The 16,773-nt window shown below is 45.0% G+C and overlaps 1 protein-coding gene across 4 annotated transcripts in view; it reads right to left on the bottom strand.

Annotated features, from left to right (window-relative positions):
* Positions 1-16,773, bottom strand: part of immp2l (inner mitochondrial membrane peptidase subunit 2) — a 218,561-nt gene that overhangs the window by 174,551 nt on the left and 27,237 nt on the right. For 2 of the 4 annotated variants that reach the window (XM_026172424.1, XM_026172421.1), the window contains exon 2: positions 4,825-4,966. In XM_026172424.1, the coding sequence (XP_026028209.1) occupies positions 4,825-4,959 (135 nt within the window). In that variant the 5' untranslated portion in view covers positions 4,960-4,966. Of the gene's footprint in view, positions 1-4,824; positions 4,967-5,962; positions 5,983-14,875; positions 15,820-16,773 lie in introns of those variants that run through there. The other 2 variants (XM_026172423.1, XM_026172425.1) reach the window with 2 other exon arrangements.

Here is a 16,773-nt window from a genome sequence, read left to right as displayed (position 1 = left end):
GTGATTTTATGACAATGATGTGAAAGTAGATTAGATGAAACTTCATTGATCCCTCGGGTGGGTTCCTCTGGGAAATTCATGCAATAGTCGTGAAAAGAAGGAGCGAGCCATGCTCTGCAGTAAACGCAGAGCAGCGGGGACACAGCCGCTCATCCTCACTCACCAAACAAACTCTCGTGACCTGACCGACGAATCACGGAGCTCGGCCACATTAAGACTCCACGGCAGTCGAGCGCTGACATTTCATTCTGCGGCCGAGTTTTTGTATCGTTACTCCCTTGTATCTTACCAGTAAAATGTCATTATAGCATCTGAATTCAACCAGAAGGCAAACATTTTCTGCTGGAGCGAATGGAGCCGAGTGGTTTGACATGGATTTCTCAGACAACCATTTTTTTTGGTTCATAGAAAGTCTACATTTATCCAGAATATATGGCATATTGGTCCTACACAGGGTAGCTATGAAACTAGACAGCTTTGGAAACACATGGATTGGACTTTTTTGACTATATTAGTTTCATTTTGCCTTTTTGAGGCTTCAGAGAAACTACCCTGCAACTTCTGTGTCAAACCTTAAAGGCCAATATCATTCTGGATTGTTAGCACAATGCTAGAATCATTCCAGGAATTGAGGTTCTAGCAAGTCTACCCAACTTCAAATCATGCAGTGCTCAGTGAACCTGCAGAGAGACCCAAGAGCTCCATCTCAGACTCTAACTCAGTTAGCATGTTAAAGGTTAAAGTTCATGAGCGTACAAATAGAAGAAGACTGAACAAGTATGGCTTGCTTCTCTCTAAAAAGAACAAATTAATGAAGAAACCACAAGACTTCTGGAACAAACAGCGGCATGAACAGCTGCACGTTTGGAGGAAATGAAACAGTTATCATCACAATGGTGGAGGGATGGTGCTTTGGGCTCGGTGCAGTCACTGAAAGGACCATGAACTCCTCGGTATACCAAAACATTTTAGAGTCAGATGTGAGGCCGTCTGTCCCACAGCTAAAACTGGGTAAACAGTCACCACCACTTGTATCACACGACACCATAACGGACAGAAATCCAGGACTTCCAGTTATACTGCTAACACAACTTCAGCTCTTTGCAAGCATCTGCACAGACAGCATGCTAACACTAAGCTAGCCAGCTAGCTAAGACCCAGAGTGAAGGCCGACCCCAGCCCAGCAGCCAGACCCTGAACTTCAACAGGTAACAAATGGATGAGCAGTCAGGCTGCAGCATCAGTTGTGCCTGTTTAAGTTTCTGAAGTAAATCATCATCAAATACAATAACCTCAGTTTGATCTGAATTAAGAAGCAGAAAGTTAGCGGCCATCCAGGTCTTTGTCTTTAAGACATTCCTGCAGTTTAACTCAGTGGTGTGTGTTATCTGGCTTCATGGACAGATAGAGCTGGGTGTCATCTGTAGGGATGGAATCAAAAAGTGGTTCTTTTATTTTTAATTGCACAAAAGGACGAGAGCGCGACGGTAAAGTGCAGACTGCTCCAGGACAGACACAGCTGCATTACACTGCTAACACAACTTCAGCTCTTTGCAAGCACATGCAGACAGCATGCTAACGCTAAGCTAGCCAAGAGTGATGTTAAAGCTGGGTAAATGCTGACCCCAGACCAGCACCGTGATGAAGTGAGCAGCTGCTGAACCTCAACAGGTAACGAAGGGATGAGCTTCTGTCCTACCTGTTCATGTTTCTACAGTAGACTCACCATGACGACTGCTCTCTTTGGGCTGGTTTTCCTCTTTGCTTTATGTTGTCAGAAAAAGTGTATGCAGTGACTATGTCTGCTATGTCTTCTAATGATGCTGCCTAAGGGAAGCATGTATAATGTAAACAGACTTGGTCCTAGCACTGAACCCTGTGGAACTCCATAATTAACCTCAGTGTGTGAACAAATCGGAGTCTATTACATAGATATGATACAAACAGATAGCTGGCTTCTACACAACCAAACGTCTTTTCGCCCCCTGCTGGCCATTAGAAAGTCTGCAGACGAATACACTCCATACCAAAGCAGCCTGCAGTGTATGATTTTACTGCTCAGGTCATTGTAACTTTCTCTCTACTTATCCAGGGAATAAGTACTTTTTGTTCCATTTCTTTCCTTCTTGTTCCTCGCTGAGGCTTCACAGAGACAAATTCCCAATGGATCAAAGCATGACGTCAACAGATTAAAGCCCAAAGCAGAGCAGGAGCTCTGTTCTCTCTGAGGATAGAAACAGTGAGTGTAAACATCTCATTTATTCAACCACTCCCTTCATCCAACACCGCTGCATGGTTTTATTTCTAATGCTTTAAGATTTGATTGGATTCTCAGGTCGCTGTCACGACCCGGGCGAAAGCAGCTACAAGACTCTACAACACGCAGCGAAGAGCGACACGCAGCTTTAAAATTCATGCTCATTAAAAATAGACAGCAGATTGTTTTATGTATAATGCAACACATGTCAGGGATAATGAGCTGCACGACAGGAAACAAGTCGGTCAAAACCCAGCAGACTCCTCATGTGAGAGGAGAGCAGCTTTATTTACGGTTTGGATGAAGAGGCCTGCATCTGTGAACGCTGATGTTTGCAGCCACCCGCACTGTCTGCAACCTTTAAATATAATACTTCCCTCTTTGCCAAGCAGGGAAGCAGGTCGTGACTTAAAGTTCTGTCTTTGTTTCTCCCACGAAATGTGATGCGGTGCACTACAGAAGCTCAGCAGAGCATGTGTGAATGAAGAAGGAAAAAATCTCTTTCATTGTTCGCTAAAATCCTTTGGACTCCCTGAGTTTAGCTCTGAAAGACGTTCCACACTACTGCGTAACATTAACTCAGAGAAACTCATCAATCCTGGAACTGGCTCATTTCTTCTGACATCAACTGGTCTTTTTCCAGTGTGGAATGATTGTACAGCATACATCTCCAATGGCTTTGATAAACCAGAACCAATCCACACAAACACACAAGTATACACACAGGCTCAAATATATACATACACCCCTGATATTTGGTTAAATGCCTCTTAGCCACTTACATCTCTGCCAGATGCTTTTGGGATCCAACAACAAGCTTCCAGCTTGCTGGCTGATATTTGGCCGCTCTTCTTGGACAGACTGGTAGAGTCATTTAGTTGGTTGGTTTTCCTCCTGTGCTCCACAAACTTTTGGCTTTTGGGAATGCCGTTCCTGAAGCTTGATGTTATTCTGCTTTCATTCCAAAATCAGTTTTGATGGTTGTTCGGGATCGTTGTCCTGCAGGAACACCCAACTACATCCAAGGTTCAACCTTCTATGTATTTAAAGAATACATAGAAGAATGTGAAGAATGTGTATGTAGTCCTCTTTCTTCATGATTTCACCAACATTATACTGTGTACCTGCACCACTGGCAGTGAAACAGCCCAGAGCGTGATGCTACCACCGCCATGCGTCACAGCTGCAGTGTTCTCAGGGTTGAAAGCCTCACCTTTGCTCCTCCAATCAGCTCCATCTTTGTCTCGTCTGACCATCAAAATTTTCTCCAGATGCCGTTTGGCTCGTCCATGTGGGCAGATTTCAGTTGAGCTCGTTGATTTTGGAGCAGGAGCTTCTTTCTTAGTCCTTGGAGATGTGAGACTGGCTTCACTGTGGAAGTGACACTGGTGTTCCAGCAGATTCCAGTCCACAGCAGGCTTGATCCTGGGTGGGTCCTGAACATTGACAGTTTGGCTCTAATTCAGATGTGTCACCACTTTGCCAAGGAGTGGATGGAGACTTCTGAGCATGACTCCACTGAAGGATTAAATAATGAAATGAGGAATATTTTGCTCATTTTGGATTTGACGCCACACATTGGCCAGTTCTGTTTCTTTCTACATGTGTGTCATGTTGACAGTGAATGTTTACTGTGTGTAAAACTGGATTTTGTTAGTTGATGAAACCCTGCATTGAAAGAACATAAAAACTCTAACGATCGTATCTTCTGTTCATTGTATTTATTTAATTCCTTGTCTTTTTATGAAAGAAACCTTACAAACACGAAATACTTTCGTGACCTTTAACCTTTAACATGCAAACTGAGACTGTGGAGTCTCAGATGGGACTCTTGGCTTTTGGACGTCCACTCCTGGGAGGACTGGTGAATGTTTTTCCTTGGTGTGAGCGTGTGATCAGCAGCACCGGCTGATGAACCGACCTCTTAATTCCTCGCTGTATTTCATTTTCCACACTTTCCTGCTTCTATGTTTGGCTTCATAAATAACGACAGAGTGTAAAAGTGTCAGCATTCAAACCAGATGATTTGCATCATGTTTCGATATGTAAAACATTAGAAACTTTGTTTTAAACCGCGACGAGAATAAAGCAGCGATTCTGAATCTGTCTCCCAGTAACGATCAATAACACAAAATACCATTTTGATATAACAGCGATATTAATCACAGAACAGGTCAAGCTTAAATAAAACCCAACATTTAGATTTACATTTCTTATTGGAGTCACTGAAATTTGAATTCATGCTTATTAAAACTCAAACTTTACGGCCATCAGCTGCCAAACTGGACGCTGTGCTAGGAAGAAGAGAAACGCAGAATCTGGGCTGTAAGCAGGACGTGAGCAGCTTCCAGCTAAAAAATGGTCCGGAGTGAGTTTTCAGTTAGAAACCTGCTTTCCAGGCTTCATACTTCCTAATCCTCAGCACGCTGTGACGATGCTCCGACCTCTGACCTGCTCTTTATCTGTAAAGTCAGACATCCAGAGAGTGCGGCTTCCCCTCCCGTTGACCTCTGCGAGCAGACGCTGTGAGCTTCTCCCTGATAAGCGGATGTGCTGTGATATCTCACCTGCATCGATGATCCCTCCACTCGTGCCACGTAGGCGAATCGATCGAGGAAGGTGACGGTTACGGGGACGGCGACAAAGAATCCGCTAACGAACGCTCGCAGGCAGCGTCGCCCCGCCGTGGCCTGCTGAGCCATCGCAGATCTGGACAGGGAAGAAGAACATGAGAGCGGGAAGTCGACGTTACCGCGACAACACGCAGGAAAATAAACAGCGCTCAGATTAGACTAAGTTAGATTAAACTTTATTGATCTCTGCGGGGAGGCGGGGCAATGCAGCAGTGGGAGATTAATAGAAACACACCAGAGAAAGTAGAGGTGGGAATCACCATAAATCCCACGATACGATATTATCACAATACTTAACGCACGATACGATATTATTGCAATTTTTAAAAATATTTTGCGATATTCAGATTCTGTACATAAAGGTAAACTTTATCAATATTCATTTTATCTAATGTCAAAGTCTCGCACTCAGTCTTTCTCTCATTTCAGTTTTATTGTTGACAAACTGAACGGTTTGTATTACAGTCTAGTCCAACTTAACTGAATGCGAGTACGTTTGCTGATAGCAACACCATGTGATTCAGCTAATAACACGGGGATTTCATCATTTGTGAAGCCAGGCTGAAAACACTCAGCAATCTGTGCATTCACGACTGGATGTAATGCTGGTAGCTTAGCTGTAGCATTTGTAGCTGAGGCTTCAGCTTCCGGGTAACAAGGAAATGACGTCATTCACGTAGATTACTGATTGGCAGCGCTAACTCGAAATTTTGAGTTGCTTTTCTCAAAATTTTGAGTTAATAAATCAAAATTTTGAGTTAAAATAACTCTGAATTTTGAGATAATAACTCAAAATTTCGAGTTATGGATCCTTTTTTTTTTTTTAGTGGCGGAAACGGGCTTCCATAACATGCTCTGAAGTCAGAGCACAGAAACCTTTTTTGTAACAAAATATCGATTTCTGCTGTCCCTGTATCGATACATTAGTAGCAAACAGAATATCACGATACTACACAGAATCGATTTTTTCCCCACCCCTAAGAGAAAGACCTGGAAGCAAAAAGGTAAATAAGGTGTGTTAAGTGAAAAGTACATGTGAAACCTTTCAGATACACTGAAATCAGTCATTGACCTGAAAATGGATGTTTTCCACATGACTGGCATCACATTAGGGGAGCATGAAATTCAAGGGAAAATGGCATCAAAATTCTCAATTAACAAGAAAAAATGTGGTGAAGGTTTCATAGATCAAAAAGATTTGCAAAAACCAAAATTGTAGTTTGTGACAAAGAAAATGCAAATCAGGCAATTTAGAAAATTTTGATAAACGAAACAAGAGGGAGGTTTCCAGTCGCACAAGAGTCACTGACAAGAAGCATTCTTACAATAAGTAAAGCTGTTGTAACAATGCTTGTGCCAAGGTCATGCACATATCCAGTTATACATCCAAAACTGTCTGAAAGCATCAAGCAGAAGCACTCATGCAGATGAAACCTGCAGCAGGACTGGAAACAAACATGCAACAGGTCATAAAGATGCAAGAACAATGAGCCCCGCAGCACACAACACGGGGTAGTGCTGTTCTGCAATGTTTGATACTGATGCTTTTGTGCGCCATTAAAGTGAAAAGCACAAAGACTCGAGCTGCTGGTGGAGACAAATATTCATCTAAAATCTGCCTTAACCATTATATTTGAAACGTTATATGATATTTGGAGTCGTGTGTGTGAAACCTGATCTAAATGGTTGCTGCTTGCATTCTTTAGAAAAATGTGTTATACTTTCCAAATTAAGAGACGGCCCTGCCTGCTGCGGGTAAACCAACGACCCTGACTGACGAAAACTCGCCACAGAAAGAAGTCGAATTTCCCAGAGGAACCCACCCGAGGGATTAATAAAGTTCTATCTTATCTTATCTTATATTAAGTCGTCCTTTTGCGAGTTCTTATCGCAGGTTTGGCGACAGCGAACGCTGAAAACACATCACGCTGAGCCCGTTCCCCTCCTGACAGAGTTTTTCATCCACTCTGCTGGTGCGCTCCAGGAAGCCCAGACAGGCGTGAAATGACCGAGCAGCTGGCGGCGGCGGCGGCAGCCATGCACCGCTGCCTTCGGCTAACAGCTAACAGCCTCGCCTCCACATCGGCCGTCCTCACTCTGGAGATCTGCCACAGCTATTACCTCCACATCACAAGAATTCAGATGAAACATCATCAAAGCACACTGTACTCTGCCTCCACGCTTTCAGAGAGTGTCGGCGAGGCCGCGTGAACACATTCAGGGATTAAAAAAGCTAATCTGTTTCTCCCTCTAATTCAACGTCTCAATGCAACGTGGCAGTTTACCAGCATACTGCATGTCAATACCAGGAAGCTTTTTCAGTACTGTGAGGCGAAGAGGCGCAGGAACACTTTCCCAACATACCAGCAGACAGACTGCAGAAACCCTGTTAGTATGAAACGCTCCCAAGAAAAACTGATTTCTTGGCTCCACACAGAAGAATCCAAGTTGTAGGTGGAAGTAAACAAACTGCCATCATCTCGCTTGCAAACTTGCACTCGAGTTCCAGTTTAAGCAGTTTGCAGCAAAGAAGACAGAAAAACCTGCAGGAGATGTTTAAGGGAGACTCAGGTTCTAACAGAATCGCACTGTGGTTGCTGCAGACGGACTAACGAGCTGGCTCGTCAGGTCTGCGGACTTCCAACCTCTGGACTGCAGCTGCTGCTTTTCAGTGCTGGGCGAGCGCAGCGGTACACGAACCGATTCTCGACCTGCAGCCAGCATCCCTGCAGCTCACAGAGCCACAACATCAACCTGATCAGCAGGTCTGCAGGGACGCACAGACCAAACGGGCCAAACAGTGTGTTTGATGTTCATGTAGCTCAAGTTTAACTTTCAAGCTTTTTTTTTTACAGCTTTTTCGGAGTAACCGAGTCGTGTTTGGTGGTCATGCTGCTGGGCAGCACACAGCAACAGCAATTTAGCTTCATTATATTGTAGAGAAGGGAGACGTACCTACAGCCGATACGTCCGAAACTCACAGAAAAGTCTATTAAATATTGGGGTGAAACGTCTCTTATATATGTGACGTAACTATGCAATTTATGAAAACTATGCAGCCCGTTCCATGAAGCGGTTTAAAAGGTGGCTGTTTGCTGTCACTGGGCGCTGACAGTTAACTAATCAGAGGCTAAACAGCCATCAGCAGAATAGGGCTGATAGGGTTTTACCAGCAGCGCATTGACAAAGGGAAACACGGTGGAGCAGGACGGACAACAACCCACAGGTGTATTTGGTGTTTGGACAACATTCAGGTTTAACTCGATTTCTCCCTGAGGGAAATCTGTCTGCAGCCATGGAGACAAATACTGACAGCAGGCACACTGTACAACCCGAGAAGCTCAACCGGACGATAAAATAATTACATGTACATTTATAAATTACACAATAAGGTCAGTTCTTGACTCAGGCTAAAGGACTACTGGAGCATTTGGGGAATTGCTAGCTTTATTTGTCCCCTGATAGTGAGAAACGAGCAGAGCAGCAGCTCGGCTCTCTGCAGCATCTGCCCCATGCACATCACAGAAATCATTTCACAGAAGTGCTGGAGATGGAAATGCTGTCAGTCACATCATCGTGTTCACAGCTGGGTTTGTGCTTCACAGTTAGGCAGCGACTTTTAGATCTGGTGTATTTGGGAAATGTGGAAAGAGTCAGGCTAACTTTGTCCAGTGCTGTTGGCCAACAGGGCGGCGGTGGTGCTACTGCTGGCACACAGAGGAAGAGGAGAGGGGGAAGGCATCGTAGGAGGCAGCGAGAGAGAAAGGAAGGGCAGGAGTGTAAAGGTGAGAGAAGGAACTCTGAAAGGAGGAGCGATGACTGGAAAATGGAGACGGCTGCGAGGGAGGAGGAACGACGAAGACCACGGAGAAGATTGATGGCACGCAGAGGGTTGGAGTGACAGAGCAGGAACCTGGGAAAGGAGGATGGAGGATAATCAAGAACAGGTGAGACATGATGAGAATAGCAGCGTCTAACAGTAAGAGACTGCTTGGACACTTCTCGGGCAACGTAAAGAGCAGCAACCACAGAGCTGCAGCCTCCTCACATAAAGGAGCGTCCACGGCCTCCGTGTACGTTACATCTTATTAACCACGGCGGTCTGCCTCCACCGGGCTTTGTAAGACATCAGTCACCCGCCATGTGCTGCAGGGAGGAAACTCCGGCGCCGGTGCAGAAAATCCATCCTACCATAACAATCCATCCTGACGTGAACATATTGCCATTACACGTCCATGCAGCCGGCCGCATAATTCACCCACAGCGCGAATGATCAGAGGAAGCTTCAAGGTTTCCGCTCGCTTTTACGGTCCAATCGTTTCTGCGCCGACACCTCGAAGCCACGCGGCGCTCGCATTAAAACGACCTAGTTTCCCACGGTTTCCTGTCGGCACATTTAAATGGCTGACACAGCGAGGCCCACATCAAAGTGACGGGTAAATGAAAAATGAGCTTCTCCCCTTGTTAGCTAAATGTCCACATCATAATATACAGCTCCTTTTAATAGGAAGACGCCCCCAAACTACTCTTTTTTCTGGGTTTTTAATTTAAAAAATGCATATTATCAATAATTCAGCGCCTTCACTGAGTTCTGCAGCTTTCCAGCAAAAGAGCGTTTAACAGTCACGAGAAGCTTATAGCTCACGGACGTGGGCACAAAACTTTTCAGCTTCATCATTTTAACAAAGTAGCACCAAAGTTTCTGTCAATTAATGCTGAAAACGTGCAAACTGTCAAAATACTTGAAACATTCGACTCTTCAGAGCACGTGCTGTGCTGTGTCTGGGAATATCGTCTTTATTTGAGACATATGAGATAGGGCTGTGCGATATGACTAAAATCTCAAATCCCGATATAAGAAGAAGTGTTCCCAGCTGGGCGTCGTGTACCTGGAGTCGAGTGTTTTGACCGATGCATGAAACGATACATTTTTACACATAAGTTGTAACAGCCGCCGTTGTCTTTGTGAGGATTTATTACACGGCGTGCTGCGAGGAAAAGCCTGCTCTAACGTTGAGTCTAAGGTTTATTTGGAGCACCTGACGGCTCTTTGTTGCTTCCCGTGCGTAAACCCTCTCCACGCTGTCACGTGATTCTTGCGTAGGTGGGTGAAGAGGTTTGTCGTGTTTGAGTCTGAGGTGGGGACGGCTTTCCTGAATAAATTACATCGTACAGTTTTCTGGTCCGCGTCAGACTTTTTATAACCAAACCATGTCCGTGCTACAGAGGGAGCCACTCGTTTAGGAACAAGGTCCTCGATTTGTTTGGACTGGTCTTTGTGTTTGTCATCATTTCAGTTTATTTTGAAAAATCTCAACAGAATCTTCAGCTTTATTGTGAAAGGTTTATGTGGAAAATAAACAAGCGGACGGCGGAGCCACACGCTGGGTTTACCGTGGTTGTTGCTAACGATAACGCGTAAAAACAGTCGCTTGTCCGACCTCTGAGACTGGTTTCACCCAGCAAGCGCCGGCCAACCGGCTGGGAAAGAACATTTATTCATAGGAACTCGGGGCTCACAATATCGCTAGCCCGACGTCCTGGGGCTAGCGATTTTTCCAGTCGGGCTACCAAAATCTATCTCTGCCCTGCCCGTCGGGCTATTGTAGGAAAAATATATGTCAATGCTTTTGCATTCTTTCAGAAATGTAGCTGGGTAATTATGTCATTGGCATCGGTGAGCCACTGTCAATATGTGACATATTGAAGTCGCGTTTGAATTTGCGCTTGTTTTTTTGCTTTCACTTTGCAATCGTGTGAACTGTGTATAGAGAGCGACAGCACTGATCTGTGAGTGATGATAATTTGTGCACCAATTCCTCTGACATGGTCTTATTAATCGTTAGCTTACTATGCAAACATGACAAGTGAAATCTCCCGCAGCTTAAACATGTGAGAGGTTGATCGCGCAGAGAATCGCTGAGCTTATGTGAGTGAGTGTGTAAAAGCAGCAGGATATATATTTTAGTTCTGCTGAGCCAAATAAGACAGGTCAGGGTGAAGAAGTGACAGCCAAAGAAAAGCTTACCACAAAACGGAGAAGTTATGACAAATCAGACTATAAGGCAAAAAGAAAGTGCAGCTTTATGGTTTCATGGACAAAAGAATTTCTGTGGCTGTAATATGACGAGCTAAAATAACATGATGTTCTGCCAGGTGTGTTGTGAGTTTCATTCGATTTCGGAGTCGACAAGCGCCTTTGTTACTGGGACCAGTAATTTTAAGGAAGACCCCATCAGAACCCATTAGAAATGCATTATTGCTCAGTCTGCAATATCTTTCCCAGAACAAACTCCAATTGCAAAAAACAGACTAAAAATAAACCTGAAAATCTGTTTAGAACAGCTACTATGTTGCAAAGAGTGAACTACCACTGGCACAATGTAGCAGTCTTTGCAAACTTCACAAAGCAAACGGCCTCGATCTTGGTTCCACTTGCCTCTTACCCGTGACTCCAGTGGAAATGTCAGATTCAGGCTCTGACACAGACTGATTCATGTCCTACACAGTTCTTACAAGTTCATAGAAATGTCTGTTCAATGAGAACCAAGTATTTGAGTTGATGACTGTAATTTTTATACAATGTTGTGATTTGTATTTTAACTATTTTGTGATAAATTTTTGTTTCCGTTACAATATTATACTTTAATGTATAATATTGTAACGGAAACAAAACAGGAAACAAAACATAAAAATAAATTGCTCTTTTTTATGCGGGCTACTTAAATTTATTTTGGGCTACCAAAAACTGAAGAGTGCCGGCCCGAAGGGCTACCAGGGATTTAAAAATCTTGCAGTCTGTTTGGTAGCAGCATCAGCTTGAGGCTCAGATCACAGTTTATGGTCAAGAACATCCCCTAAAGCCTCTCCACAACCTCAGCATCAGCAGCTGTGATGAGCTACTACAATCAATAATCGCGTCTTTTGATTATGACACATTTAATAAAAGGAAGGACTCTCCACACACACTGTACATTCTCACAGCTGCTTTTCATGGGTAGAAAACTCAGATAAATACAGGCCTACTAACAAAGAGCTCTTAAAACAAGCTGCGAGTGGCTGTCAAGTTCTCGCTTGTCTCGCCTCATTCTCAGACATTTTTCAGTAATTTATCAAAAGCAGGCGTAATAACAACACAAAAATGTAAAATCTGCATCCTGAGCCACACTTGTCAACAGTTTCAGTTCTTATTCTGAGTGAATTTGGAGAAGAAAAAAAAAACACCAAATCTGAAAAATATTGGCAAAATACCATTTCTCTGTCCTTTCTTTGCTGTTGGCCAACGCGACTTTTTTAGCTCCTTTTACATGAAAACTAAAGCTGAAGCTTCAAAAACAAAGATCTTGCAGCATGAAGACGTCTGGCTTAAAGAGAACGAGAGGTTTGTGGTTCCCGGGGCCCGTCTGAGGAACCCGGTGTCCACGCCGCCGCGGTGACAACTGCACTCCAGCACATTAAACTCCACCGGGGGAGCGGTCTTTATCAAGTCTGTAGGGAAGGCATTAATATTGTTGACGCGGTGACAAACGAGTTAACGCGGCACATCTCTCCGTCGCATTGGCATTCGTGGCGGTGCCCGACATGCAGAAGGAGCTCTGTAAGGAGCCGCGGCAACAGACCAGGCAGGTTACCATAAACAAACACTTATTGGGGTTATTAGACTGCAGCGGGCACGAAACAAAGGCTGCTGCTTTCAAAGAGCAACAAGAGTCAGAGAGCGATGCTCCGTGTGTGCTCGGGGACGCCTCTTTATGTCGAAAAGCAGCTTCTCAGAGATCCGTCAGGAGTTCAACAAACCCAATTCCACTAAGCGCTTCAATTTATTCAGATGAGCCCGATACACCGCTCGCTTTCAGATTCAGCGAGCGGTGAGCCCCGGAGCAGACCTGAGGTCAGCATATCAGCCGCTATCAAGCCGAGACATTGTGCTGTGCTTTTGCTCCAATTGCTAAAATTGAATTTCTGGGTCTCTGGGCTGGACTCCATCTCAGCCGGTGACTAATGTTAGCGTCCCAAAGCTTTTCCAGACCGATAAATCCACAGGGGAGGATGCAGCAAGGCAGCAGGAACGCTGATTACAGCCAGCCGCTGGGAGATTTCCCCACAAACCAGCTTCCACTTCTGCCTCCGCAGCAGTTCTGGGCTTTACAGGGGAAGCGGGAGGGGGGCCGTGGAGAAGCTCTGACCCACAGCTAAGTATGATGGAGGTGTAGGAAAGAGAGGGCTGTGGTGCTGAGGGAGGATCCGGGTGATGAAGAAGGATGCCCGAGGCAGCCGAGATGAGTTTTAATTACTGCACACTTTGTGCTCTCTGTAAACCTGCACCCGTAACACTGTGCTGTGGGTCCCTCTGGCTCAACAGCCAATCAATGCCACCAGTGTTAGTGACATCAGTGATATCATGAGCCTGCAGGTGATGAAAGTAAATATCAACCCAACAATAAAAGAATGTCTGAGATGCAGCTAATCAGGCCGCAGGGGGACAAACCTCACGCCGGCCTGTACAGCAAAATCCATTCATTAACACAAACGCGTCAATCTGCAGAGCTGCCTCTGAAATCATCCGAGCATGAGGCCAGTGTGAGAACGATATCTCAGACATCTGTGCGCACCGTCGATTGATTTCATGCATTTCCTGCCAGTAAACTCCTTTTTTTCATTATTATTACGCGACCAAACAAACCACAAATAACAGCAGTCAGCTGCCAGAGTTCACGGCAAAGAAATGATCTGCTGTTGCTGAGGGGAAGAAAAGGAGCCGTACTGATAACATCTGTAACATCTGACATTAATGAGCCCGTCCAGCGCTTTCTATTCGATCTACATTTGGTTCCCTGAAGCTACACAGAACCTTTTTACTACACTTGTAACAGGAGAGATTTACATCCTGTACGACTTGTGGATATGGAATCATTAGACATCTCAAATATGAGTGCAGAAGTGTCCGTCCACTCGTCACAGGCATGATGTCAGGGTGATCTGAGCGGCTCTGTTTCCAGGGTTAACTGGATTAACAACCTTCAAAAGCAAGGATTGGCTTTTCCCTTTTCCCCTCGAGGATATGAAGACCAGGCGTGCCTGATGGCTTCAGATACAAAGGTGCAGAATGAGATAAAGAGAGATTATTTTGATAATCTGACTCGTGCAAAGCTGCTCTAGCAGAACCAAGAATAAAACCATGGAGTGTGTTCATCTGCACAACCAGAAGACTGAAAGAGAAACTCTTTATTCATCAAACTGTAGGATTCAGTGAGTGCTAGCTTTCCCCCTGCTTACAAACTGCCCCCAGCATGTGCATTCGATACGTTCTGATCTGTAATAAAGAGAAAGAAGAGCGCACAGTCAGCGCATGTAAAACCTCTGCTGCTTTCACATGCAGCATGCAGGGTGTCGTCTGCTCAGCAACAACAAAAACCTAAACAAACGCAGGTCACGTCATAATACGAGGATGTGGAAGAGGGCGAACCTTATCTATGGGTGTGGCAACAACTGATAACAGACGGTCAGCTGTTGCAGGTCGGCCTTGAAGATGAATAAACACAGACACACGTTTAAAGGAATATCCTTTGAGATGGAGGACATGGCTGCAGCAGGCACGGCCGCCCAGATGTGTTCTTCTGATCAGAGCTTCACAAACTGTGTCAGCTCTCCTTATCTGGACAATCGACAAGCAGCTGTGCTGTCGTTGTGGAGTCAAAGCACCCAGCACCACCCACAGACTGAGCTCACTGGGGTCCTAAAGGCTCCACTCAGACCAGCGTGGCCCTTCTGTGATGCAGGACCTCAGCAAAGAGGAGGATTCACCCCAGAAAGCCACTCTCCTCCCAGACACCTCCAGGCTGTAGTCGTTACATGAAAAGGGCCTTTCTCTCCGAGACGCTGTAATTGCAGAGCAGCTGAACAAAAGGAAAGACGTAACTTCTATAGAGACGCAAAACTCTGACATGAACGTTATCACTCTTGTGAAAGTCATGAGATGACTCACCACGTCTGGATTCACCAAAAGTTTAACCGTGTAATTTCCACTTCCATCAACGAGCCTCAAATGTCACCGTCTCAGTATCCCACCATGACGCCTTCCCATGAGTTTGTTTTTAACCATTTCTGTCTCCAACTCTTTGTCTCTTCTTCTACAGGAAAACAACAGATGCAGGAAGTCGTCCTTTAAAGTGGGGACAGACGAGAAGCTTCCTCTTCAGGAGGACGTAGAGCCCAGAGCGCCCGCAAATGTCACGGTCTGCCTGCGACCCAGCGTTCACCTCCACCTGTCCCCCAAAGGACGAGATGGACACCGAATGGATTTTCCCCTCATCATATCTCTGAGACTTCCAGCAGACATCCCATAATTACCAGCAGGGTAGTCCACAGCGACCAGACTCATCAGCCATTTCTTCCTCTGCAGACGAAGCTCTTCTTCATCTCTCCGTCTTCACGGGAAAGATGTCAGCAGACTCTCAAACAAGCGAACCTTCGTTATCCTGTAAAAACAGCGACATACTCTTCCTCATGACGACAGCTGAACACTGTAAACAGGAAGCTGCTGTGCACTCACAGCATTGTTACACTTAATTTAAGCCACGTCTGTTAATAATGCATCTGAAACTTTATTGCTTCAAGTCCTCTCAGTGCTCGACGTGGACGTGTTAAACTGTTTGCAGCCACACAGCTGAAGCTACACCGCCCAGGTCTCGATGTGAAACAGATTCACCTGGATATTGTTCATTTAACGTGTCATCATGGGAAACAGTGTGGTCTGCAGATTTGTCTTTTTTTAATCAGGTCCTTTGAAAAAGACAACATTTCATTTTGATGGTGAAACATCATGAACCAAAAAAATAAAAGCGTGCATGAATGTCCTCGTCGTATTTTAATCTGATACACTTCCATGCCAACGGGTCTGTGAAACATTAGTAGGGCTGCTCGATTAATCGAATTTTAATCTCGATTACGATCTGGGCTTTCAGCGATCATTAAAAATGACTGAGCCGATTATTAGCCCCTCCCTCGTGCTTTACTCTCGCGCTGCTCCGTGTGGCAAATCGAGCTCCAACCTTTTTTGCGCCACGGACCGGTTTATGCCCGACAATATTTTCACGGACCGGCCTTTAAGGTGTCGCGGATAAATACAACAAAATCAAACTAGTACCGGTACCGAAAAAAAGAAAATTTATTCATAACACACGTGAAAAGACCCAGGAAAACTGAGTCAACGATAAAAACAATAACTAAATAACGCTGGAAACCGATAAAAACCCTGAAAACTATACATTTCACACCTGAGCCTCAACTCTCGCGGCCCGGTACCAAACGACTCACGGACCGCTACCGGTCCGAGGCCCGGGGGTTGGGGACCGCTGATTAAGAGGACCTGAGGGAAGCTTGGAAAGCTCAGCAGAAGTTATTAGGAGAGGAGAGTGACTGCTGTTGGTTGAGAAGAGAGGTAACAAAAACTTCAGTGGTGTGCAAACATTTGCACTGTTATCAGTATTTGCACTGTTTTATATTATTTTTTAAAGTCATTATTCAACACATTGTTATTGTTAAATAAATATCATCAAATAATCGAGATCTCAATATCAGTGAAAATAATCGAGCAGCCCTAAACATTAGTATCATATGAAAGAGTCCATCCTTTGGCGATACATACACATGGAGGTCACCTGATGGTGTGTTTGAATTCAGACACATTGGAGGGTTTTCCAACATGAAGCATCTCAGTCTGATTTAGTGCTGACAACTCCAAATTCATCTGCATCATTGTCCTGCTGCCCGAGTGCTCTTGAGCTTTATGGCATGAACTGATGCGCGGACATCCTCCGTCAGGGTTTTCTGGTCGATTCATGGTTCCCTCAGTTACAGCGAGACCACCACCGTGTCTGCCGC

Source organism: Astatotilapia calliptera, chromosome 7, assembly GCF_900246225.1.
Source record: "Astatotilapia calliptera chromosome 7, fAstCal1.2, whole genome shotgun sequence".
In the NCBI taxonomy this organism is placed as follows: Eukaryota; Metazoa; Chordata; class Actinopteri; order Cichliformes; family Cichlidae; genus Astatotilapia; species Astatotilapia calliptera.
This window is presented reverse-complemented; position numbering and strand designations above follow the sequence as displayed.